Below are 26150 nucleotides of genomic sequence, written 5' to 3'. Positions count from 1 at the left end.
GGAGGGAAGGAGGGAGGGAAGGAGGGAAGGAGGGAGGGAAGGAGGGAAGGAGGGAGGGAAGGAGGGAAGGAAGGAAGGAAGGAAGGAGGGAAGGAGGGAGGGAGGGAGGGAAGGAAGGAAGGAAGGAAGGAAAGGAAGGAAGGAAGGAAGGAAGGAAGGAAGGAAAGGAAGGAAGGGAAGGAGAAATTGCCCCAACCACCTGAGCTTTCAGCAACCATCATCCTGATCAATCCGCAGCCATTAACACTGAGGCAAGGCAAAATGTACAACTTGCTGAAGGCTCAAATGATTGATAGCACTTTTTATCAATAAAATTTATATATATTTTTGAGACAGAGTCTCACTCTGTCACCCAGGCTGTAGTGCAGTGGCACAAACATGGCTCACTGCAGCCTTTACTTCCTGGGCTCAAGTGGCTCTTGTGCCTCAGCCTCCCGAATAGCTGGCATGATGGGACACACCTGTAGTCCCAGCTACCAGGGAGGCTGAGGCAGGAGGATTGCATAAGCCTGGGAGATCAAGGTTGCAGTGAGCTATGATCACACCACTGCACTCCAGCCCAGGCAACAGAACGAGATCCTGTCTTTAAAAAAAAAAAATGTTCTTTAAATATGATTTTCCTCCCTCCTTTAGGTATCTCCCTGGGATAAAAAAGAAGAAGCTAACCAGAAAAAGCTGGAATTTGCATTTGCAAACAGTGATTATCTGGCCCTTCTACGAGCATATAAGGTAAGTATATAACCTAATAGCTTAGTTTTATTACCAGCGTTGGCACTAAAGACTGAATAAGTTCAGCTTGATTTTCTCCAAAATTTAGGGATGGCAGCTAAGTACAAAAGAAGGTGTGCGCGCAAGTTATAATTACTGCAGACAAAACTTCTTGTCCGGAAGAGTTCTGCAGGTGAGTTGTGTCTGTGGCCGTTTCTTTTCTTCATTTTATATTAGAGTAGTTCACCAGAGGGTGCTGCGACTTTGTCTCATGTGTCCTGTCTTAACATTGCAAATGTTATTTCTGGAATGTTTGGCTTCACCAGGCGTGTAAAATGGACTCCTGCACTGTGGTATCAGACTTTCTATGCTGAACCTTTCCACTGACCTCCTTTTCCTCTTTGTGGCAAAATTTTGTTTACTTATGTGGAGGATAGGGTAGAACACAGGTACTCTGAAGATTGCTGCTTACTGGTAGTCAATTTTTTCAGTAATTACACCAGGCAGTCTTAACCTGAATCCCTAAACCCCTGAAAGTGTATACAAAATTGTATGCTTATACATACATGCATTATTCTGGAGAGAATAGCTTTCATCAGATTTTCAAAGTGGTCCATGGCTGTCTCTAATCCCCTTACACTCTCCCCAAAACCAAAGAACTAATACTGAGCCAGGTTTTGTTAATTTTTCTTATATCTATCAGAACCTACTATGTGAATATAATGAGGATACAAGAAAATGTTTAGCCCGGCACGGTGGCTCACACCTATAATCCCAGCACTTTAGGAGGCTGAGGTGGGAGGATTGCTGGAGCCCAGGCATTTGAGACCAGCCTGGGAAACATGACAAAACCCCATCTCTACAAAAAATACAAAAATTAGCCAGACCTAGTGACATGGGCCTGTAATCCCATCTACTCCAGAGGCTGAGGTGGGAGGATCACTTGAGCCTGGAAGGTCAAGACTGCAGTGAGCCACGAACGCCCTACTGCACTCCAGCCTGGGTAACAGAGGGAGACCCTGTCTCAAAAAATAAAAACAAAAAACTTCTTATTTTCTGTGTAATGTAGACAGGCTTCCATCCCCTGTTGCAACAACATTTTAGGTGCCCTTCCAAAGTGGTATGAGGCCAGGTGCTGTGGTTCACACATGTAATCCTAGCACTTTGGGAGGCCCAGGCAGGCAGATCACTTGAGGCCAGGAGTTCAAGACCAGCCTGGCCAACAAAGCAAAACTCCATCTCCACTAAAAATACAAAAAATTAGCTGGATATGGTGGTGCATACCTATAATCCTAGCTACTGGAGAGGCTGAGACACGAGAATTGCTCGAACCCAAGAGACGAAGGTTTCAGTGAGCTGAGATTGCGCCCTTCCAGTCCAGCGTGAGCAACAGAGCAAGACTCTGTCTCAAAGAAATAAATAAGTAAATTCCAAAGTGGTATGAGAGGCCAAAATAATAATGGCACGCATCTTTGCAAAGCATATTTTACTCAAAGATTTTAGAGCCCGGCACAGTGGCTCATGCCTATAATCCCAGCACTTTGGGAAGCCAAGGCAGGCAGAACCCTTGAGCCCAGGAGTTTGAGACCAGGCTGGGCAACATGGTGAAACCCTATCTCTACAAAAAATATAAAAATTAGCCAGGCGTAATGGTGCACGCCTGTGGTCCCAGCTACATGGGAGGCTGAGAATCACCAGTCAAAGGTGGGTATTTATATGTACAGGGCAATAAGAAATATTTTCTCAAGTCATTGAGATGCTTAAATATAAAATGAGGCTATTTCTTTTAAATTACATTTCCTACTAAATTTATTTATTTATTTATTTATTTATTTGAGACAGAGTTTCACTCTTGTTACCCAGGCTGGAGTGCAATGGCGTGATCTCGGGTCACCGCAACCTCCGCCTCCTGGGTTCAGGCAATTCTCCTGCCTCAACCTCCTGAGTAGCTGGGATTACAGGCACGCGCCACCATGCCCAGCTGATTTTTTGTATTTTTAGTAGAGACGGGGTTTCACCATGTTGACCAGGATGGTCTCGATCTTTTGACCTTGTGATCCACCCGCCTCGGCCTCCCAAAGTGCTGGGATTACAGGCTTCAGCCACCGCGCCCAGCCCCTACTAAATTTATTTATTGTTTTTCGTTATCTTACGTGTAGATTTTGCCGTGACTTATGAGGGCCATCAAACCAGAGTTGCATCTTTTCACTAAACTCCAGCTTAGATTGTAGGATTATTTTTATTAAGATTTCAATTAAAACTTTGTCATGAAATAGAAACTGTGGGAAATTTAAGTCCTAGTTATATTCTAGTTATCAATGTATACTTGAGCCATTCCAAGAAAATACTTAAACCATCATTGAGAGACAGGGCAATGTTGCTTAGCTTTCAGTTCCTTGAATAATCATTATCTCCTTCTCTTCGTCTGATGTGCTGCCTATGTGAGAACAGTAGCCACAGAGAAAGAAGTTTGTGCTTTCTTTCTCACATTTGTGCTCAGCCGGTAAAAGGAGTGTCTAAATATTAAACCACAGCCAGGTGTGGTGGCTCATGCCTATAATCCCAGTGCTTTGGGAGGCCGAGGTGGGCAGATCACCTGAGGTCAGGAGTTTGAGACCAGCCTGGCCAACGTGGTGAAACCCCATCTCTACTTAAAATACGAAAATTAGCTGGGTGTGGTGGTGCATGCCTGTAATCCGAAGTAGCTGTGCTACCTGGACCCTCGCTTGAACCCAGGAGGCAGAGGCTGCAGTGAGCCAAGATCACACCACTGCACTCTAGCCTGGGCAGCAGAGTGAGACTCCGTCTCAAAAAAAAAAAAAAAAAAAAAATTCTTAAACCACTCAATGATGTCCCTATTCCTAGGAAAAGATATGAGCCAGCAAGACCATAAAGTAGGAGAAAGAGGAAATGTTCTGCTGAGTTCCACCAAGAGCACTAACCACTCTAGGCCTGAGTAAGAAACTAAGAGGACAGGAGCAGAAACTCAAGTAGGAAAAGCTAGGTATTAGACAGTGCTGAGCACCTGGAGTTGGAATTCCAGTCAAAACAAACTGCATGTTTTGCTGTCCTAAGAATTTCGTGGAGAATCAGGCGTGCCCAAAATCCAGTGAAAGCGTTTAAAATTGTAACCTAGAGTTAAATAAATGATCTTTGGTTTTACTGAATTTTTGTATTTCTGCATAACTGTTTCTCTCTGCCTGCCAGTTTGTGTAAGTGAAAACGGCCTCTTGGAAATGACCAGACAAGATCATCTTCATCCCTGAGTGATGAATCCACTTGGGCCTCATTGCTATCCTCTGAAATAATGCATTTTTGTAGTTGCTCATTTTTATAATACTTAATACTTTGTTATACTGACGCCCTTGCTTAAAGGTTTTTCCACTTCTTTCAGGAAATGGCCAGCCTCAAACGACAATTCACAGAACTATTATCGGATATAGGGTTTGCAAGAGAAGGGCTCAGAGCAAGGGAAATTGAGAAAAGAGCCCAAGGAGGAGATGGTGTCTTAGATGCCACAGGAGAGGAGGTAAAGAATGTGGAGTTGGTTCTTATTTCTCTTTGATTAACACCTAAATACAATCTTAACCTGGGAACACTTGTAGACATTCTTCTTCACTTAATCTTATGAGCAGTGGGTTAATGGCATTCTTCATTTAACCTTATGAGCAGTGGGTCAGTGGCATTCTTGATTTTCTACTTTGCACAAATAAGTATCAGCTGGCCTAGCACAGTGGCTCATGCCTATCATCCCAACACTTTGGGAGGCTGAGGTGGGTGGATTGCTTGAGCTCAGGAGTTCAAGACCAGCCAGAGCAACATGGTAGTGTACCCCCATTTCTACAAAAACATACAAAAATATTAGCCAGGCATGGTGGTGTACCACCTGTAGTACCAGCTACATGGGAGGGTAAGGTGGGAGAATGATCTGAACCCAGTTGCAGTGGGCTGAGATTGAGACACTGGATGCCAGCCTGGGTGACAGAGACAGACCCTGTCTCAAAAAAAAAAAGAAAAAAGTATAAAAAAAATTTTTTTTAAGTATCAGCTAACACTCATAAGAATAGAGGGTTTTCTGTCCATTGTTGCTGTTGTTTTTGTTTTTAAAATTTCACACTGGTTCTTGATAAATTTATAAGAGGTAGAACAGACTTCTGGTAGAATTTTCTCAAATCAGGCCAGCATTTTTTCTAACAAAGGTCAGTTTTTTCTATAACTATAGGAAGAACACTTCTGTAAGATGAAGCTGGTACTCCAGTTCTGAATGCAGTTAGTACTTTCTGGAGATTCTGAACATCTCATGAACCAGAATTTCTTTATCTACTTATACTTAGGAACACTGGCTTTGTAACTGCTTTGCAAAAGTCTAGAAAGTCATTGTAGGCTCCTTGGAGTGGGTCCAATGTGACTGTAGTCCAGTAGATTTTTTACTTAAAAATAGTTCTTCTAGCAAAGAGATAGAAATTAGATGGTCTTTTTTGCTTTAAGATAGAGATCAAATATAATAAAATGGAAAATTCTAGGACATAGACAGAAATAGCCATATTAGAGCTGGGCGCAGTGGCTCACGCCTGTAATCCCAGCACTTTGAGAGGTGGGTGAATCACTTGAAGTCAAGACTCCGGGACCAGCTTGGCCAACATGGTGAAACCCTATGTCTTGTAAAAATACAAAAATGAGCCAAGCGTGCTAATGCATGCCTGTAATCCTAGTTACTCAAGAGGCTGAGGCAGGAGAATCGCTTGAACCCAGGAGGCAGAGGTTGCAGTGAGCTGAGATGGCACCACTGCACGGCCTGGGTGACAGAGAAAGACTGTGTCTCAAAAAAAAAAAGCCATATTACTTGTTAATTAACAATATACTTTTCTCATAGGCAAACTCAAATGCTGAGAACCCCAAGCTGATATTAGCAATGCTGTGTGCTGCTTTGTATCCAAATGTAGTGCAGGTAACAAAACATTTTTCCTAGATCCTTCCATTCTTTTGTTTGATTTGTAGCCAAGTGATTTAAGATGTGCACATTAATTTTCTTACAAAGATATATATACACATGTATGTACACATATACACCCTTTTAAACTTAGTATATATTTCCAATCTTTCAGTTCCCCAAATCTGTTTGGATACATTACTCAATAACACATTTATCGTATAAAATTTTTAATCCTCTGACGTGATATTTCAAAAATTAAAATAGACATAAATGTGAGTCGGCCAACCTATACATAACTAACTTTCTATGCTAGTTGCAAACTTGATTCAACTACAGCTTATCTTACACCCTCTACTCTGGAATAAAAGTAAAAATAAATCAGTGCTTTGCCATAAGATCACCTGTGGCCAGCCTTCAGGAAACCCTACCTGTGTGCGCTCTTGGACTTTTACCTGAGTTTTGATTATCCATCCCTAACAAGGCACCATTTTCCCCCAAAGAGTTTTAATTTGGCAGAATACTGAATCATTTTTCAAAGCCTTAACTTTTTAAATTAAACCCTCAGTTAACATCTGATTGATTTATGGCTCATTTTCTGCTTAGCACTTGAATGCTTTCAAACCACTCGAAATGTACTTTTAAAAAATTGTTTGTGCTTTGTGGTGGGTTTATGAAAGGGAAAAAAAGAAATTTGGATATAGATTTACTAGTTTTGATATTACATTGTAGTAATGTAAGGTCTTATCGTTGGTGGAAGCTGGGTGAAGGGTACATGGAACTCTGTACTATTTTGTCGCTTCCTATGAGTCTATAATTATTTCAAAATAAAAAGATTATTTAAAAACAATGTGGGGGCCAGGAACATTGGCTCATGCCTGTAATCCCAGCACTTTAGGAGGCTGAGGTGGGTGGATTGCTTGAGCTCAGGAGTTTGCGACCAGCCTGGGCAACATGGCAAAACCCTGTCTCTAAAAAAAGAAAAAGAAAAAAAAAGAATGTGGGGAAAAAATCATTTGGAGACTTAAAATGTAGAAACAATGAACATAAATGTGGTATAAGAAGCGTGGGGCCAGGCGCGGTGGCTGATGCCTGTAATCTCAGCACTTTGGGAGGCCAAGGCAGGCAGATCACGAGGTCAGGAGTTCGAGACCAGCCTGGCCAACATAGTGAAACCCCGTCTCTATTAAAAATACAAAAATTAGCTGGGCGTGGTGACAGGCGCCTGTAGTCCCAGCCACGTTTGAGGTTGAGGCAGGAGAATTGCTTGAACCCAGGAGGCGGAGGTCGTGGTGAGCCGAGATCACACCACTGCACTCCAGCCTGGGCAACAGAAGTGTCTCTGTCAGGGAAAAAAGTAAAATAAAATAAAAATAAAAAAGACCAGGCATGGGGGCTCACGCCTGTAATCCCAGCACTTTGGGAGGCTGAGGCATGTGGATCACAAAGTCAGAAGTTCAAGACCAGCCCGGCCAACATGGTGAAACCCCATCTCTACTAAAAATACAAAAATTAGCTGGACATGGTGGCCCATGCCTGTAATCCCAGGTACTCGGGAGGCTAAGGCAGGAGAATTGCTTGAACTGGGACCCAGGAGGCAGAGGTTGCAGTGAGCCAAGATCATGCCACTGCATTCCAGCCTGGGCTACAGATCAAGACTCCATCTCGAAAAATAATAATAAATAAAAATTTAAAAAAAGAAGTTTTGGTTGGGCGTGGTGGCTCACGCCTGTAATCCAAGCACTTTGGAGGCCAAGGCGGGCAGATCACCTGAGGTCGGGAGTTCAAGACCAGCCTGACCAACATGGTGAAACCCTGTCTTTAAAAATAAATAAATAAATAAAATTAAAAAAGAAGCTTTAGGCGATAATATAGTTTTGAGGCTAAACCAAAAAGGAAAAGGCGATAGATCTGACTGTGTCCAAGAATTCATCAATATGAAAGACTAGAGCCCTGCTCTATCACCTGCTACTGTGCCCAGGCCCCAAGTGGTTCACTAAGCCATGAAGACAGATTCTAGATTCTGGGAACTTGCACCTCCAATCCCAGATGCTATGTCCAGGCCAAGCGTGGTGGCTCATGCCTATAATTCCAGCACTTTGGGAGGCCAAAGCAGGAGGATCATGAAGTCAGAAGTTTAAGACCAGCCTGGCCAACATGGTGAAACCTCGTCTCTACTACAAATACAAAAATTAGCCAGGCGTGGTAGCATGCACCTGTAATCCCAGCTACTCAGGAGGCTGAGGCAGGAGAATTGCTTGAACCTGGAAGGCGGAGGCTGCAGTGAGCTAAGATTGCACCACCGCACGCCAGCCTGGGCAACAGAGTGAAACTCTGTCTCCAAAAAACAAAACAGAACAAAACAAAACAAAAAAACAGATGCTATGTCCAGCAAAGGCTCCATGGTTCTGGCCTACAGTGGTGGCTTAGATACCTCCTGCATCCTCATTTAACTGAAGGAACAAGGCTATGACATCATTGCCTACCTAGCCAACATCGGCCAGAAGGAAGCCTTGGAGGAAGCCAGGAAGAAGGCACTGAACCTTGGGACCAGGAAGGTGTTCATTGAGGATGTCAGCAAGGAGTTTGTGGAGGAGTTCATCTGGCTGGCCATCCAGTTCAGTGCACTGTATGAAGACCACTACCTCCTGGGCACCTCTCTCACTGGGCCCTGCATCACCCGCAAACAAGTGGAAATTGCCCAGCAGGAGGAGGCCAACTATGTGTCCCACAGTGCCATGGGAAAGGGAAACGATCAGGTCCAGTTTGAGCTCACCTGCTGCTCGCTGGGCCCCCAGGTTAAGGTCATTGCTCCCTAAAGGATGCCTGAGTTCTATAACCGGTTCAAGGTCCGCAGTGATCTGATGAAATACACAAGGAAACATGGCATTCCCATCCCAGTCACTGCAAAGAACCCATGGAGCATGGACGAGAACATCATGCATATCAGCTATGAGACTGGAATCTTGGAGAACCCCAAGAACCAATCACCTTCAAGTCTCTACACAAAGACCCAGGATGAAGCCAAAGCCCCCAGGACCCCTGACATTCTCAAGATTGAGTAAAAAAACGGTTTCCCGTGAAGGTGACCAGCATCAAGGATAGCACCACCCACCAGATCTCCTTGCAGCTCTTCATGTACCTGAACGAAGTCGCAGGCAAGCACAGCATGGGCCGTATAGACATCGTGGAGAACCGCCTCATTGAAATGAACTCCTGAGGCATCTACAGGACCCCAGGAGGCACCATTCTTTACCACCCTCATTTAGACATTGAGGCCTTCGCTGTGGACCAGGAAGTACACAAAATCAAATAAGGCCTGGGCTTGAAATTTGCTGAGTTGGTGTACACTAGTTTCTGGCACAGCCCTGAGTGTAAATTTGCCTGCCACCGCATCTCCAAGTCCTAGAAGCAAGTGGAAGGAAAAGTACAGCTGTCCATCTTCAGGGGCCAGGTGTACATCCTCTGCCAGGAGTCCCCACTGTCTCTCTACAATGGGGAGCTGGTGAGCATGAACATGCAGGGCAATTATGAGCTAGTCGATGCCACCAGCCTCATCAACATCAGTTCCCTCAGGCTGAAGGAATATCGTCTCCAGAGCAAGGTCACTGCCAAATAGAACCCTGTACAGTGGGGAGCTGGGGCCTCCTCACTTTGCAGATTCCCCAAGTACAGGCACTAATTATTGTGATAATTTGTAATTGTGACTTCTCCACAGCTGACAGTATAGTGGGGCTGCCAGGCCCCAGATTTGTTCTCTGGTCCCCCTGAAGCCTGCAAAAGTGGTCATCAAAGGGAAGGGTCGGGGGCAGCTACAGTAGGGAGCTATAAAATGACAATCAAAAAAAAAAAAGAAAGACTAAATAAATGATCTAATAGAACCTAATAGAAAAGTGGGCAAAGGACATGATTGAACCAATAATACATACACAAAAATTACATTCAGTGTTAATAGTAAGAAGAAATGCAAATTGAAACAGCCTCTTTTTACTTTTTAAATTGGCAAAACTGGGCTGGGCATTGTGGCACCTGGCACTTGGGAAGGCAGAGATGAGAAAATTACATGGGCCCAGGAGTTTGACACCAGCTTGAGCAACATAGCAAGATCTTGTCTCCGCAAAAAATTTTTTTAAATTAGCCAGGCATGGTGGTGCATGCCTGTAGTCCCAGCTACTTGAGAGGCTGAGGTGGGAGGATAACTTGAGCCTTGGAAGTTGAGGCTACAGTGAGCCATGATTTTGCCACTGTACTACAGCTGGGGTGACAGAGTGAGACCCTGTCTTAAAAAATAATAAATGAATAAATAGGCAAAACTGTTTAAAAATTATAACACTGCCAGGCATGGTGGCATGCACTAGTAGTCTCAGTAATTTGGGAGGCTAAGATAGGAGGACCACTTTAGCCCAGGAGTTCAAGGCTACAGTTAGCTATGATTGTGCCTGTAAATAGCCACTGCACTCCAGCCTGGGCAACACAGAGACGCCCTATCCCTAAAATACAAAATAGGCCAGGTAAGGTGACTCAATACTTACAGTCCTAACATTTTGGGAGGCCAAGGTAGGAGGATTGCTTAAGGCCAGGAGTTGAAGACCGGTCTGGGCAACATAGCAAGACCCCATCTCTACCAAAAATAAATAAATAAATTATTGTTTGATAATAATGCAAATAAGTAATATAATGCTGTTGCTGTCATGAACCCCCCAAAATGAATACTCTTACTGTGGGTGGTTGAAATATAAGTTTATACCCCCTTTCTAGATAGCAGTTTTATTTCTAGGGATTTATTATTAGGAAATAATTGCATATATTCACAAAGATACAGCTAAGAGACTATTCATTTCAGCACTGTTTATAATTGTAGACAATCTAAATTTGCAATAACAGGGAATTTATTGGTTAAATTATTATAACTTCTTATAAGGTCTTATATACCCACCAAAAATTATGTTTTAGGAAAATAGGTCACAACATGGAAAAATGTTCTTAATATATTGTTTAAAAAGTAGGCTATAAAAAATGATTCTATTTTAGTTTCAAGACATCATTGAAAATACATCATTCCCAAGATATTTATATTACGTATTTATGGTTTTCCACATATAAATATACATTTGGAAGAGAAGATTAAAATTATATTTACTGACTGAGCACAGTGGCTCATGCCTGTAATCCCAGCACTTTGGGAGGCCAAAGCAGGCGGATCACAAGGTAAAAAGATCAAGACCATCCTGATCAACATGGTGAAACCCTGTCTCTACTAAAAATACAAAAATTAGCTGGGAGTGGTGGTGTGTGCCTGTAGGCCCACTTACTCGGCAGGCTGAGGCAGAATTGCTTGAACCCAGGAGGCGGAGGTTGCAGTGAGCCAAGATCACACCACTGCACTCCAGCCTGGTGACAGAGCGAGACTGTATCTCAAAAAAAAAAAAAAAAATTTACCAGACTGGGCACGATGGCTCACACATGTAATCCCAGCACTTTGGGAGGCCAAGGCAGGCAGATCACTTGAGGTCAGGAGTTCAAGACCAGCCTCGCCAACATGGTAAAGCCGCATGTCTACTAAAAATGCAAAAATTAGCTGGGTGTGGTGGTGCACACCTGTATTGCCAGCTACTCAGGAGCCTAAGGCAGGAAGAATCACTTGAACCAGGGAGGTGGGGGCTGCAGTCAGCCGAGAGTGCACCACTGCACTTTGGCCTGAGAAACAGACATGCCATCTAAAAAAAAAAAAAAAAAGGAAAAAAGAACAACAACCAAGAAATGCTTTGGGATTGGGATTCGTACTCAGATCTCTGGTCCAGTGTTGTCATATGGGTCACTGCACCTGATCATCAGTACAGACCCAAAATATCAATATAGTTTTCCCCTACCTGGCTGCTATGTGGTATAGTCACCCAGAGCCACTGCACCTATATTCACACTTCTTGGTGAAAAAAAAAAAAAAAGGCATATGCTTGTTCTGGTTTTGTGCTTTTGTGCCAAGAGATACTTTCTATGAGAATACATATATTATATGTCTATTTTTACAAATACTTGTTGTTTAGGTGAAAAGCCCAGAAGAGAAATTTCAGAAGACCAGTACTGGAGCTGTCAGAATGCAACCAAAATCAGCTGAGTTGAAGTTTGTCACCAAGAACGATGGATATGTACACATTCACCCTTCATCAGTGAACTATCAGGTCAGAAGGGTGATGTATACTTATGTTTACAGGTTGTCCTTGGGTAGGAAACACAATTCCTTAAATTCAGCCACACCTTGTTCTATCACTTGCTATACCCAGCAGCACCACTGACTTAGGGAAGATTGAATAAGAATAAACAGACTGGAAATTGGACTATTTCTGGAAAGACTATTTCCATGTGAAGAAAATTCTACTGAATACCAAAAAGTGCTCAAGCCTGCTCAGATATAAAATTGTTTCTTTGCAATGGTAATTGAAGTCATGAGCTAATTACATCACTGAATCTGTGCCTTAAAAGGGAATGAATGACCTATTCTTGCTGATCTCACTTCCTCAGCTTTCAGCCTCCCACTGTGAGGCTTCTGCCCCCACCACTTCGCTAAACTCATCAGAGGTTACAATCACTTATTAGTTGTCACAGCCAGTGCCATCCCTTGGTCCTCATCATATCACCTCTCACATGGTATTTGACATTGCTAATCTCTCTTCCTCTTGAAATTCTCCTTGATGTTATTTTTGCTTCTGAAATATCACTTTCTTCTTTCTCTCTCGGGTCATCCCCTCTATCTCCTTTGCTAGTTTCTCTTCCTTTGCTCTGAAACAGTGGTTCTATCCTTTGTCCTTATCTCTCACCATCATGCACTCTTTCTGAACCACCAAAGGCACAACATCACTTACACGTCCCAACCGCCACTTACACACAGACACAGACTATCTCTCCAGACCTGCAGTTTTTTTATGAGCTTTCCTGCGGGAGAACATCAGCTAGAAGTCTTTTAGTCATCTCAAACATAAAAGCTGAAAAATCAAACTCATTATCCCCAATCCACTCTTCTCTTTCTGTGCTGTCTTTGGAATGACACCATTAAAATCAGAACCCTGAAGTCACATAGATCCCACTTGTTTTCTCACTCCAGTCCAACCGGTCACCAGGTCCCAGCAATGCCTCCTTTTTGACATCTCTAAGATTTGCCTTTTATCCCCACTGCCACTCCCTTAGCTCAAACTCCAAACATCCGTTGCCTGAAATGCTGTAATAATCTTACTTCTGGTGCTTTCTCTCTCCAACCTTCTCCTCTGCTGCCAGAATTACCTTTACAAAACGTATATTTATCCATTTCAGTTCCCTGCTTAAATCTTCATATCCAGAGTGTACTACACACTCTCACATGACCCTTCACATGGCCCTTCCTATACCATGTCCCCAAGTTTGAAGTGTTCAGTCTGGACTGTTCTCTGGAACTACTGAGGACAGTGTCCACAAGGTACAGAAAGGATTTCCCTAAGCTCAAGGACTTTGAGAGTCAGGAGGTCATCTGCCATTTCAGCTATTAGGAATCAGAGGCCTGAGTTAGCTCCATGCCTCCTCCTTTATATATATATGTTTTATTTTTTGCATGTTTCTCCAAGAAAGAACTATTCTTTTGAGAATCCAAATCGTTCATGTATCCATGTAATATCTACTAGTGCCTACTCTGTGCCAGGCACTGTTGTAGGCCGTTGAGGATATGGAAGAACCTAGATGGACACAGTCTCTGCCCTCGAGGAGCTTATGTTCTAGTGAGGAAGACAGGCAATGCATAAGTAAACAGAATCTCAGGTAATGGTATAAAGCAAAATAGAGCAGGATAGAGAGACAGAGAGTGACAGGAAAGGGGTCCTGCATGTGGGTGGTCAGGGAGGAACTCCATGAAGAGAAAACAACTGAGCAATTCCTAAATGAAGAGCAAGTCATGCCAATATAGAGAAAGGAGAAACATTTCAGCAGAGGACGTAAGTGCAAATACCACAAGGTGGGAGTGTATTTGGTGTGTTCCAGGAGATGCTCAAAGAGGCCAGTGGAGTGGGATGATCAAGGGTGAGAGTCGGGGGAGAGGCACAGGGATGAGTAGGCAGGAGCACGGCGGGACAGACCTGTAGCCATGGTAAGGACTTTAGATTTTATCCTTGGAAACCACTGGAGGCTTTTGAGCCATACTTAGACTTAATGTTTTTATTTTTATTTATTTATTTATTGAGACAGAGTCTCTCTGTCACCCAGGCTGGAGTGCAGTGGCACAATCTCAGCTCACTGCAACCTCCACTTCCCAGGTTCAAGTGATTCTCCTGCCTCAGCCTCTCGAGTAGCTGGGATTACAGGCATGCGTTACTGCCCCCAGCTGATTTTTGCATTTTTAGCAGAGTTGGTGTCTCACCATGTTGGCTAGGCTGGTCTCAAACCCCTGGCCTCCGGTGATCTACCTGCTTCAGTCTCCCAAAGTGCTGGGATTACAGGCGTGAGCCACTGGCCAGACTTATATTTTTAAAAGATTACCTTAATTGCTCCGTAGAAAAGAGACAATAAAATGCAAAAATAGAAGTGGGGAGAGCACCTACTCAGTGGTCTATGCGAGATGACTATGGTTTATATTAAGTTAGTAGCTGTAGGCCGGGTACAGTGGCTCACACCTGTCGTCTCAGCACTTAGGGAGGCTAAGGTCACTTTGGGCGGTTGACTTGATTTGAGACCAGCCTAGGCAACATGGTGAAACCCCATATCTAGTAAGAATACAAAAATTAGCCAGGTGTGGTAGTGCAAGTCTGTAGTCCCAGCTACTTGGGAGGCTGAGGCAGGGGAACACTTGAACCCTGGAGGCAGAGGTTGCAGTGAACCAAGATCACACCACTGCACTCCAGCCTGGGTGACAGAGAGAGATTCCATCTCAAAAAAAAAAAAAAAAAAAAAAAAGCCTGGGTGCAGTGGCTCACACCTATAATCCCAGCAATTTGGGAGGCCAAGGCAGAAGGATTGCTGGGGCCCAGGAGTTCGAGACTAGCCTATCTCTACAAAAAAATTTTAAAAATAAAAGCTTTTTTTTTTTTTTTTTTTAACACAAGAAGTGTGAGATGCTTGTTAAATGTCTAAGAGGAGATGTAAAGTTGGTAGTCACACATGCTAGTTTAGAGCTTAGGAAAGGCACAGGCTGGAGATAAATTTGGGGAGTCATATAATGGACAGGCAGTATTTAAATCCATGGGATTGGTGGGATATTCCCTTTTTGTTGCCAGTGACATCACTGATATCATCTGAGGTGTTTTTGTTACAGGTGAGACAATTTGACAGCCCCTACCTGTTGTACCACGAGAAGATCAAAACTAGTCGGGTATTCATCCGAGACTGCAGCATGGTGTCTGTGTACCCACTGGTCTTGTTTGGAGGAGGCCAGGTGAATGTGCAGCTTCAAAGAGGAGAGTTCGTTGTCTCCTTGGATGATGGTTGGATCCGTTTTGTAGCTGCTTCCCATCAGGTAAAGGGAGAATTGGTCTCTTCTGTGAGGTTCAGGCCATGAGGGGCTTTGACAATATGAAGTTAGGAAGTCTAGTGCATTCATCTAGGGACCAAGGTAACAGAGCTAATTAAAAATGAATGATGGGCCAGGCGCAGTGGCTCATGCCTGTAATCCCAGCACTTTGGGAGGCTGCGGCAGGTAGATCATGAGGTCAGGAGATGGACACCATCATGGTTAACACGGTGAAACCCCATCTCTATCAAAAATACAAAAAATTAGCCGGGTGTGGTGGCACGCACCTGTAGTCCCAGCTACTCAGGAGGCTGAAGCAGGAGAATTGCTTGAACTTGGAAGGCGGAGGTTGCAGTGAGCCAAGATTGCGCCACTGCACTCTAGCCTGGGTGACAGAGCAAGACTCTGTCTCCAAAAAAAAAAAAGAATGATGATGACCAAGCCGGGTGGCTCACACCTGTAATCCCAGGACTTTGGGAGGCCATGGCGGGTGAATCACTTGAGGCCAGGAGTTCGAGACCAGTCTTGCCAACATGGTGAAACCCTGTGTCTACTAAAACTACAAAGATTAGCTGGGCATGGTGGTGTATGCCTGTAATCCCAGCTACTTGAGAGGCTGAGGCATGAGAATTGCTTGAACCTGGTGGGGCAGAGGTTGCAGTGAGCTAAGATCTCACCACTGCACTCCAGCCTGGGTGGCAGAACGAGACTGTGTCTCAAAAAAATAAAAGTGAATAATGGTCTACACTGGAACACTAAGAAAGAGTGGGGCTGAAGTGAGGCCAGGAGTGGAGCCCTGGTAAGAATTCCAGAAAGGACACTGGAAGGGGAAGTGTGGTGTGGGCTGGGGTTGGTGTAAATGGCTAGGACAACCAGGCGAGGTGGCTCACACCTGCAATCCCAGCACTTTGGAAGGCTGAGATGGGTAGATCATGAGGTCAGGAGTTCGAGACCAGCCTGACCAACATGGTGAGACCCCGTCTCTACTAAAAATAAAAAAATTAGCCGGGCACAGTGGCACGTGCCTGTAATCCCAGCTACTGGAAAGGCTGAGGCAGGAGAATTGCTTGAACCTGGGAGGCGGAGGTTGCAGTGAGACAAGATCGCGCCATTGCACTCCAACCTGGGCGACAGAGTGAGACTCTGTCTCAAAAAAAAAAAACCTATTAGGACAAAACCTATAAAGTGAGGGTGCTGGACATTCCTTACTATTGTATAAATAATAGATATTCACCAAAAAGAAGTCAGACCATACAGATAAACAAAAATAAATAAGTAAAAAACACCCTGATTCCACCACTACCATTTTGAAAAAAAAAGACAATAGGTCTGAATTCTTCCTTTATTCTCAGGTCTCACTTATTTACTATATGGAATCGCTGTGAAAAACATTTCATGGGGAGTACATGTTTAGGAAATAAAACTTCAGCGGGATGTGGTGGCTCATGCCTGTAATCCCAGCACTTTGGGAGGCTGAGGCAGGCAGATCACCTGAGGTCAGGAGTTTGAGACCAGCCTGGCCAACATGGTGCAACCCCGTCTCTACTAAAAATACAAAAAAAATTATCCAGGTGTGGTGGCGGGCACCTGTAATCTCACCTATTTGGGAAGCTGAAGCAGGAGAATCTCTTGAGCCCAGGAGACAGAGGTTGCAGTGAGGTGAGATCACACCATTGCACTACAGCCTGAGTGACTAGAGTGAAACTCCATCTCAAAAAAAAAAAAAAACATATATATATATATACACACACACACACACACACACACACGCATATACATAAAAATACAAAAAAATTAGCCAGGCATCACATGGCAGGCACCTGTAATCCCAGCTACTCAGGAGGCTGAGACAGGAGAATCGCTTGAACCCAGGAGGCAGAGGTTGCAGTGAGCCGAGATCGCACCCCTACACTTCAGCCTAGGTGACAGAACGAGACTCCATCTCAAAAAAATAGACAGACAGATAGATAGAGAGAGAGAGAGAGAGAGAGGGAGATAAAACTTCAGGCTGGGCACAGTGGCACACACCTGTAATCCCAGCTGCCAGAGGCTGAAGTGGGAGGATTGAACTCAAGAGGTCAAGGCTTCAGTGAGCCATGATTGTACCACTGCACTCCAGCCTGTGTGACAGAGCGAGACTCTGTCCTAAATAAATAAATACATATTCATTTTAACATCTGCATCTGTTAGAATTCTGTTACAAGGAGATATACCAACTCAAACATTTAAAAAATGGATTGGCATATTTAACTGTAAAGTCTAGAGCAGCGGTGTCGAACAGAAATATAATGTGACCCACATATGTAATTTTAATTGTTCTAGTAGCCACATTTTTAAAAGTAAAAAGAAATAGATGAAATTAATCAATATATTTTATTTAACCTAATGTATCCAAAATGTTTTACATGTAATCAATATAAAAATTATTGAGTTTATGTTACCTTTTCATATTGTCTTCAACATATGATATATATTTTATATTCACAGCACATCACAGTTTGGACTGGCCACATTTCATGTAGACATTAGATAAGCCACTTGTGACTAGTGGCTACCTTACCGGACAGTGCAGGTCAAGAGGGCCAGGCAGGTTGGTTTGATTTAGCAGTTCAGTGGTGACAAAAACGTGGCTAACCTAGTGGTATCGAAATGGCTGCAATAGCTTCCTGGCATCACATATGTGCAGCATACTGTCCAGAAGAACAGCCAGAAACTTTGTTGCCTACAGGCTTAACCAAAGCTCCCCTCCTGAACCGATTCCTGTGACCAAAGGGATGTCCTGAACTTGAAGACTTGGAGTACCTGAGCCATTCACCCAGGCAAGACTCATAGTGTGAACCTGAGTTAGAGCAGGGTCCAAACTGCATGGTTTCCATACAGTGGGGAAGGGACAAAACAGATGTTGGGAAGATGTCTACAGTGCCAAGACATCACCATAAGCAAAAAGTTATAAAAGCATACAGTGTATCCCAAAGCTACAGAGATTTTTTTTTTTTTTTTTTGAGGTGGAGTTTCACTCTCGTTGCCCAAAGTGGAGTGCAATGGCATGATCTCAGCTCACCGCAACTGAGTTCAAGTGATTCTCCTGTCTCAGTCTCCCAAGTACCTGGGATTACAGGCATGCACCACCATGCCTGGCTTATTTTGTATTTTTAGTACAGACTGGGTTTCTCCATGTTGACCAGGCTGGTTTCGAACTCCTGACCTCAGGTGATCGGCCCGCCTCACCCTCCCAAAGTGCTGGAATTACAGGTGTGAGCTACTGCACCCGGACTATCTACCACTTTTAATTACCCATTTTCCTTCTTCTCCTCATGGGATAAATCATAAAAATCTATCAAACTTTAAAATGGAAAACACTATATAAAAGCCATACTTCCAGACTGAATCTTTTCTTCTTTTGGTGGCAGGGGGGTGGGGGCGGGATAGAGTCCCACTGTTTCACCGAGGCTGGAGTACAATGGCATGATCTCAGCTCACCGCAACCTCCACCTCCTGGCTTCAAGCAATTCTCCTGCCTCAGCCTCCTGAGTAACTGGTATTACAGGCGTGTGCCACCACAACCGGCTAATTTTTGTATTTTTATTAGAGACAGGATTTCAGCATGTTGACCAGGCTGGTCTGGAACTCCTGACCTCATAATCCACCCACCTTAGCCTCCCAGAGTGCTGGGATTATAGGCGTGAGCCACTGCGCCAGGCCTGAACCCTTTTTTTTTTGAGACGGAGTCTCGCTCTTGTTACCCAGGCTGGAAGTGCAATGGCACCATCTCGGCTCACTGCAACCTCCACCTCCCGAGTTCAAGTAATTCTCCTGCCTCACCCTCCTGAGTAGCTGGGATTACAGGCACCCACCACCACACCCGGCTTAATTTTTGTACTTTTAGTAGAGATGGGGTTTCACCATCTTGGCCATTAGATGAGATGTGATACAGGCACTTTTTTATAATGGACGTCATTTAGTTTATTACAAAATAAAAATATGTTTAGGTTTTTTGCTCCTAATGGAGTTTACAATTAGTACCAGAAATCTAAATAATGGTGATCATAACTGGAATATTTCCCTCCAGTAACCTATCCGGGCTGTTGCTCCAAGCACTGCTTATATTGTAGCTTTCGTTTTAGGTGGCTGAATTGGTAAAGGAGCTTCGTTGTGAACTTGATCAGCTTCTCCAGGATAAAATTAAAAACCCAAACATCGATCTGTGTACATGTCCTCGAGGATCCCGGATCATCAGCACGATTGTGAAACTTGTTACCACACAATAAAGAGCAGTCTTAGAGAGTGCTTGCTGCTCACCCGCTTCTAGCTCCCCTGGGAAATAACAGCAGAACCTCTACCTCGAACTAAAGACCTGTTGGGGCTGGCCCTGGTGGAGGAACCCAGGGCCTGCAGTCCAAGGCAGCTGAGGCAGCACATACCTTAACAAAGACTTGGCCACTCCCAGCACAATTTGGAGTGTCAAAGGTGAGAGCCTAAAACCCAGCTTGCCTGTCTATTCTAGTGACTGTTCTAGAGTGAATTAAGTTCACCTGATAACACAAAAGTGAATGTATAATACAATTCTGTTTTAATCTGTGTATTCTTTTTCTCCTACTTTTTACTGGGGTGAGACGGGGCATGAGGAGAAATAAGCCTTTTTTTTTTTCTTTTCCTGTTATCAAGGCTCAACTGAGAGAAGTCAGAACAGAGAAGGGGAAAAAATATTACGTGAACAAGAAAAATTAAAATTTCATTTTTAGGCTATTGGGTACTAAATAAACTTGACTTGTGAGGGATTTTTGCTTTTACTCATTAAAGGCCAACTTAAAAAAAAACAATTGAATGAGTTCTCTTTGGGTATTAAAATGCAAGCCGGTCTTATCAATAACACTCCTATTCTTAAAAGAAGAACAATCTGGATGTCTTCATTCTCAAAGTTCTACGTTTAGGAATCTTTCCTCTCTCTTATGAACTCACCCGGATGAAGTGGCCATGTTTCTCATTACCGAAGGAGAATTTTAATAATATCCCTGAAGCAGAGTTGGCATGGATGCGATCAAAATAGTTGCCATCTGATTTATAGCCATTACAATGCTTTCCATGAAATTGTTTCTTTTCTTTTTTTCCTTTTTTTTTTTTTTGAGACAGTCTTGCTCTGTCACCTACACTGGAGTGCAGTGGTGTGCTCACTGCAACCTCCACCTCCTGAGTTCAAGCAATTCTCCTGCCTTAGCCTCCTGGCAACCATTTTGATCGCATCCATGCCAACTCTGCTTCAGGAATATTATTAAAATTCTCCTGAGTAGCTGGGATTATGGCATCCACCACCATGCCCAGCTAATATTTTGTATTTTTAGTAGAGGTAGGGTTTCACTATGTTGGCCAGGCTGGTCTCAAACTCCTGACCTCAGGCGATCCACCTGCCTTGGCCTCCCAAAGTGTTGGGATTACAGGTGTGAGCCACCGTGCCCGACCAAAATTGCTTATTTTCAACCTCCACTTAGGTTAATGGGGCACTAGCATTTTGAAAACAATATTAGGGGGTTTACATTTTCCCTGGACATCTATCAGTGTGGCCAGGAAGGATCCCAAATTGCCGAGTAGAAAAAATATTTGTGAGCTCAGCGAGATGGCTCATGCCTGTAATCCCAGCACTTTGGGAGGCCGAGGCAGGCCAATCACTTGAGGTCAGGAGTTCAAGACAAGCTTGGGCAACATGGTGAAACCCCATCTCTATTAAAAATACAAAAATTAGCTGGGCGTGGTGACAGCCACCTGTAGTCCCAGCTACTTGGGAGGCTGAGGTGAGAGAATCGCTTGAACCTGGGAGGGAGGCATTACAGTGAGCCGAGATTGCACCATTGCACTCCAGCATGGGCAACAGAGTGAGAGAATTCAACTCAAAAAAAAAAAAATAGACCTCAGGACAGGGTCACTGTAGGTTCCATACTATGGATAGAATTCAAACTAAATCAAAACTATCTCACTGAAATCAGTGAAAATTAGTGTTCGCTTTTCTTTTTTTTTTTTTGAGTTGAATTCTCGAGCAGGGTTTTCTCTTTTGTTACCCAGGCTGGAGTGCAATGGCGCGATCTCGGCTCACCGCAACCTCCGCCTCCTGGGTTCAGGCAATTCTCCTGCCTCAACCTCCTGAGTAGCTGGGATTACAGGCACGCGCCACCATGCCCAGCTAATGTTTTTTGTATTTTTAGTAGAGACGGGGTTTCACCATGTTGACCAGGATGGTCTCGATCTCTTGACCTCGTGATCCACCCACCTCGGCCTCCCAAAGTGCTGGGATTACAGGCTTGAGCCACCGCGCCCGGCCTAGTGTTCACTTTTCAAGGCATTATTTTAGTTAAGTTTTCAGGAAGTCTCCTGTGCTACCCAAAATGATCATTATCAAGTATATTTAAGCTCCGGTGCACTTGAAGAGCTTAGACTCTAAGCAGTATTTTTAAAAGGCATCGATTCATGTCATCGCTTTAAATAAAAAACATACATATGCAAGCACCCACAGAATCCAAATTCTGACTTGCTGTTGAAACAAGGCTCCTATTACAGAACTGATTAGGCTGAGACCTTTAGAAGAAATGAAGGAGAAAACTGCATTAAGCCTCTAAAAAATTTTTCCTTTTTTTTTTTTTTTTTGTTTTTTGAGACGGAGTTTCATTCTTGTTGCCCAGGCTGGAGTGCAGTGGCACAATCTTGGCTCGCCACAACCTCCGCCTCCTGGGTTCAAGCTATTCTCCTGCCTCAGCCTCCAGAGTAGCTGGGATTACTGGCATGAGCCACCACACCCAGCTAATTTTATATTTTGTATTTTTAGTAGAGACAAAGGCTGGCCTGGAACTCCTGACCTCAGGTGATCCACCCATTTTGGCCTCCCAAAGTGCTGGGATTACAGGTGTAAGCCACTGCATTGAGTTTTTTGTTTGTTTGTTTTTTGAGATGGAATTTCACTCTTGTTGCCCAGGCTGGAGTGCAGTGGCGCATTCTTGGCTCACTGCAACCTCCCAGGTTCAAGCGATTCTCCTGCCTTAGCCTCCCGAGTAGTCAGGACTACAGGCATGCACCATCATGCCTGGTTAATTTTGTATAATTTAGTAAAGATGGAGTTTCACCATGTTGGCCTGGCTGGTTTCGAGCTCCTGACCTCAGGTGATCCACCTGCCTCAGCCTCCCAAAATGCTGGGATTATAGGCATGAGCCATCACGCTCAGCCTAAAAAAGCTTTTAAGAATCAGTTTTCGCTTTTGGTGTTATTGTGGTACTCATGCCACCCTAGCCAGAGCCATCAGCCTGAGTGGACCTGCAGCTTTTAACACAAGTTTGCCCCACAGCACTCAGATGGGAGATAATTAACAGCAAAACTTTCCACCCAGTGAAATTGGGGAAGTCAGCTCTTGGATGGTCACTTCCAACCACATATAGATGCACAAAAACTGTCATGGTATAGATTTGCCAGAATGTGAAAAAGATTGAGATGCCTTGACTGTTGAGAAATGCTAGGTGTGTGATTGCTGAGAAATGGTGAGTGCATGATAGAATATATTGTTTGCTGAGAAGAACGATGGCAAGGAAAACCTAGCCACCACCCCCGCCCCAAGTAGAAAACTATTTGGGGCATTCTACAGTGGTGGGACAATATATAAATACCATACACCAGCTAAAACAATGCTTTAAGTGCAGGACATCTGACCCTGCCCTTGTGGCTCCCTCATGGAGAATACTTTTTAGTTTATCTGTGATCAGTGGTAAGTGTGCACTAGCTGCCTACTTGGTATATTTTTGTGTTATGAGAAAATACTGAACATTTGTTATTAATAATAATCACCTGTTCAGAGAGAATAAACGCGTGGGTCAGAATCAGCTGGAGGCCCTCAGCCCGGAATGCTTTCAACCCCTGAGGCTCTCAGCTCCGAAGGCTGTTGGCCCCCTGGATAGACCCACTTTGCTGTTCTGAGTGTCTGCTTCTCAGTTCCTTCAGCACTGCCTGGGTGGGGGTCTCTATGGCTGAGCTGGTCTCAGTACTTGACATAAGGCATTAAGTAAGAAAATCCTCACCCCAAAGACTAAACTTCTTAAACTCAGCGTAAAATAATAAAATAAAAAATGAAATAAAATTACTTCTTTACGATGAAAGATCAGAATGCAGCCTGGGCGCAGTGGCTCACGCCTGTAATCCCAGCACTTTGGGAGGCCGAGGCAGGTGGATCACAAGGTCAGGAGTTCAAGACCAGCCTGACCAACATGGTGAAACCCCGTCTCTACAAAAACTACAAAATTAGCCGGGTGTGGTAGTGCATACCTGTAATCCCAAGCTATTTGGAAGGCTGAGGCAGGAGAATCACTTGAAAAGGGAGGCCGAAGTTGCAGTGAGCCAAGATCAATCACACCATTGCACTCCATCCTGGACAACAAGAATGAAACTCTGTGTCAAAAAAAGAAAACAAAACAAAACCAAAAAAAGAAAAAAAGAAAGACAAATCAGAATGCACTATAGTATTTCAAGGATTTATAACCCCCAACAAGATGGTCAGCATTTAATGTAATTTATGGAGAGCTTGGTAAATAATTTCTTAAATATTTGTTTTACTGGCCAGGTGTGGGGGCTCATGCCTGTAATCCCAGCACTTTGGGAGGCCAAGGTGGGTGGATCATGAGGTCAGGAGTTCGAGACTAACCTGGCCAACATGGTGAAACCCCATCTCTACTAAAGACACAAAAAAATTAGCTGGGCGTAATGGCTCGAGACTGTAATCCCAGCTACTCTGCGGGCGGGGAGGGCGGGGGTGGCTGAGGCCTGAGGCAGGAGAATAACTTGAAACCAGGATGTGGAGGTTGCAGTGAGCTGAGATTGCACCATGCCATTGCACTCCAGCCCTGGCAACAGGGCGAAACTTCATCTCAAAAATAAAGTAAAAATAAGTTCCGGTTCAGTGGCTTACACCTGTAATCCCAGAACTTTCGGATGCCAAGTCAGGCGGATCAGGAGGTCGGGAGTTCAAGACCAGCGTGGCCAACATGGTGAAAGACTGTCTCTACTAAAAATACAAAAATTAGCTAGTCATAGTGGGGCATGCCTATAATCCCAGCTACTCAGGAGGCTGAGGCAGGAGAATTGCTTGAACCAGGACCCAGGAGGCGGAGGTTGTGACGAGCCAAGATTGCACCACTGCACCCCAGCCTGGGCTACAAAGCAAGACTCCGTCTCTAAATAAATAAATAAAAATAAATTGTTTTACTTCTATTGGAATCTAGCAAGGGAACAGCATTGATAAAATACTTGCCGTGAAACAAATCTGCTCTTCTATTTTACTGTGACTAATTGGGAAGATCTTAAGAAGTGAGATTAGCTAAGCATTCTGCTAGAAGGGGTCATAGGATAACAAGGCATGAGCTTTGTCTTCCTCCTGGAGTTCCATATCAGATTATTACCACTCAAACTCCCTGGCAAGTAATGAACTTTGATCTTTATCCTCCTTCTATTTAATATTATCTGAGCAGCTTAATTTAGATAAAAATCTAAGCCCAGGACGTGGATCTGTAGGCATATGGTAAATGTTAGTTCCTTTTCCTTTCTAGGGAATGGTTTGAACATGTTCCTAAGAGATTATCATAAAATAAGATATTGTGGGCTGGGCGTGGTAGCTCGTGCCTGTAATCCCGGCTACTTGGGAGGCTGAGGCAGGAGAATCACTTGAACCCTGGAGGCAGAGATTGCAGTGAGCCAAGATCATGCCACTGCCCTCCAGCCCAGGCGACAGAGCAAGACTCTATCTCACCAAAAAAAAAAAAAATCTTGTGAAAGTACTTTGTAAAATTAAAATATAGCAAATGTAAGGCATTAAGAGAGGATGTGATTTTCCAGATGCAGCCCAGGCTGGCTCTGTGGGGACTCTAATCTGTGCTGTGTTTTCTCAATTGCAAGGCCCATAGCAGGTGAACTCGGGCTTCACACTATTGAGGGTGTCTTACGGGTGTCATTCAGTTGCCACATAAATAATGGATTCCTGAAGGCAACAGGATATGCTCACGCTGCCATTATTACGCTTGAACAAGCCTAGGCAGAGGCTGGCGTTTTCCTCCTAAATCACGCGGGAATTAAGCATAATTCCTCCGGCTTATTTTCCCCCACTTGCAGGGAGAAAGTTTGCTTAAAATACTTAGCTAGTTAATAAATACAAGGCTAGTTGTTGTTTTCAGAAGTTAGATCTTGGTCACAAATCTGTGTCAGTCAATATTTGCGTGATCATAGTACAGAGGTGCCCTAAATGGAAACAACATAGAAACAAATCATTCAGTTTGTTGTCAGAGCAATAGTTTCAGATTGTTCCAGAGTGATAGGCTTCTCCCATGTCTTTTGGTCCCATAGATGTAAAGCTATGGAATTACTATATGAACAGTTAACCATGATGAATCATTAACATGGAGAGACTTTTTGCCATTTCTAAGTCATCACCTCTAAAATTATTTATCAAGGAGATTGGTCTTAGATGGGATTTATAGCCAATCACTTATACCTAAGGGGCTTTCAAATCTTACATGTTTTAGTAATTTGTTTTATCAAAGAGCAGAAAAAGGGAGTTCTTTAGGAGAATCACTCATGCCCTGTCATTCATGAACCCTCAGGAATTAGAGGAATCAAGTTTCATAAAAATACAGGACAGCCAGGCATGGTGGCTCATGCCTGTAATCCCAGCACTTTGGGAGGCCAAGGCAGGGGATTGCTTGAACCCAGAAGTCTGAGACCAGCCTGGATAACATAAGGAGACCCTGTCTCTACAAAAGATACAAAACAAAACAAAAAAAAAGAAAATTAGCCAGGCATGGTAGCATGCGCCTATAGTCCCAGCTACTTAGGAGGCTGAGGCAGGAGGATCACCTGGAGCCTAGAGAGGTCGAAGCTGCAGTAAGCTTCGATCCTGCCACAGGATTCTAGCCTCCCAAGTAGCTGGGACTTTGATATCTAGATCCCATCCCAAACAGCCAACCAAACAATAAAGATACAGGGCAGCAACCCAAACATGAACAACCTGTTCCCCCAGATCGTTCAGCCTCTTT

At 43.9% G+C, this 26150-nt stretch overlaps 1 protein-coding gene and 1 pseudogene across 4 annotated transcripts in view; both read left to right on the top strand.

Moving 5' to 3' along the window:
* DHX57 (DExH-box helicase 57) overlaps positions 1–19918 on the top strand; it is a 77998-nt gene extending 58080 nt beyond the window's left edge. For all 4 annotated transcript variants that reach the window (XM_032239367.1, XM_032239364.1, XM_032239366.1 and 1 more), the window contains exons 18-24: positions 634–729; positions 818–901; positions 4103–4237; positions 5582–5656; positions 11683–11817; positions 14907–15107; positions 19226–19918. In XM_032239367.1, the coding sequence (XP_032095258.1) occupies positions 634–729; positions 818–901; positions 4103–4237; positions 5582–5656; positions 11683–11817; positions 14907–15107; positions 19226–19369 (870 nt within the window). In that variant the 3' untranslated portion in view covers positions 19370–19918. The remainder of the gene's footprint in view (positions 1–633; positions 730–817; positions 902–4102; positions 4238–5581; positions 5657–11682; positions 11818–14906; positions 15108–19225) is intronic.
* LOC116524195 lies at positions 7933–9495 on the top strand (annotated as a pseudogene).
* Positions 19919–26150: the final 6232 nt, after the last annotated feature.

The sequence above is a fragment of the Sapajus apella genome, unplaced genomic scaffold (assembly GCF_009761245.1).
Source record: "Sapajus apella isolate SASKATOON/1434 unplaced genomic scaffold, GSC_monkey_1.0 scaffold44, whole genome shotgun sequence".
In the NCBI taxonomy this organism is placed as follows: domain Eukaryota; kingdom Metazoa; phylum Chordata; class Mammalia; order Primates; family Cebidae; genus Sapajus; species Sapajus apella.
The sequence above is the reverse complement of the archived record's forward strand: the minus strand, read 5'-3'. Positions and strand labels throughout refer to the sequence as shown.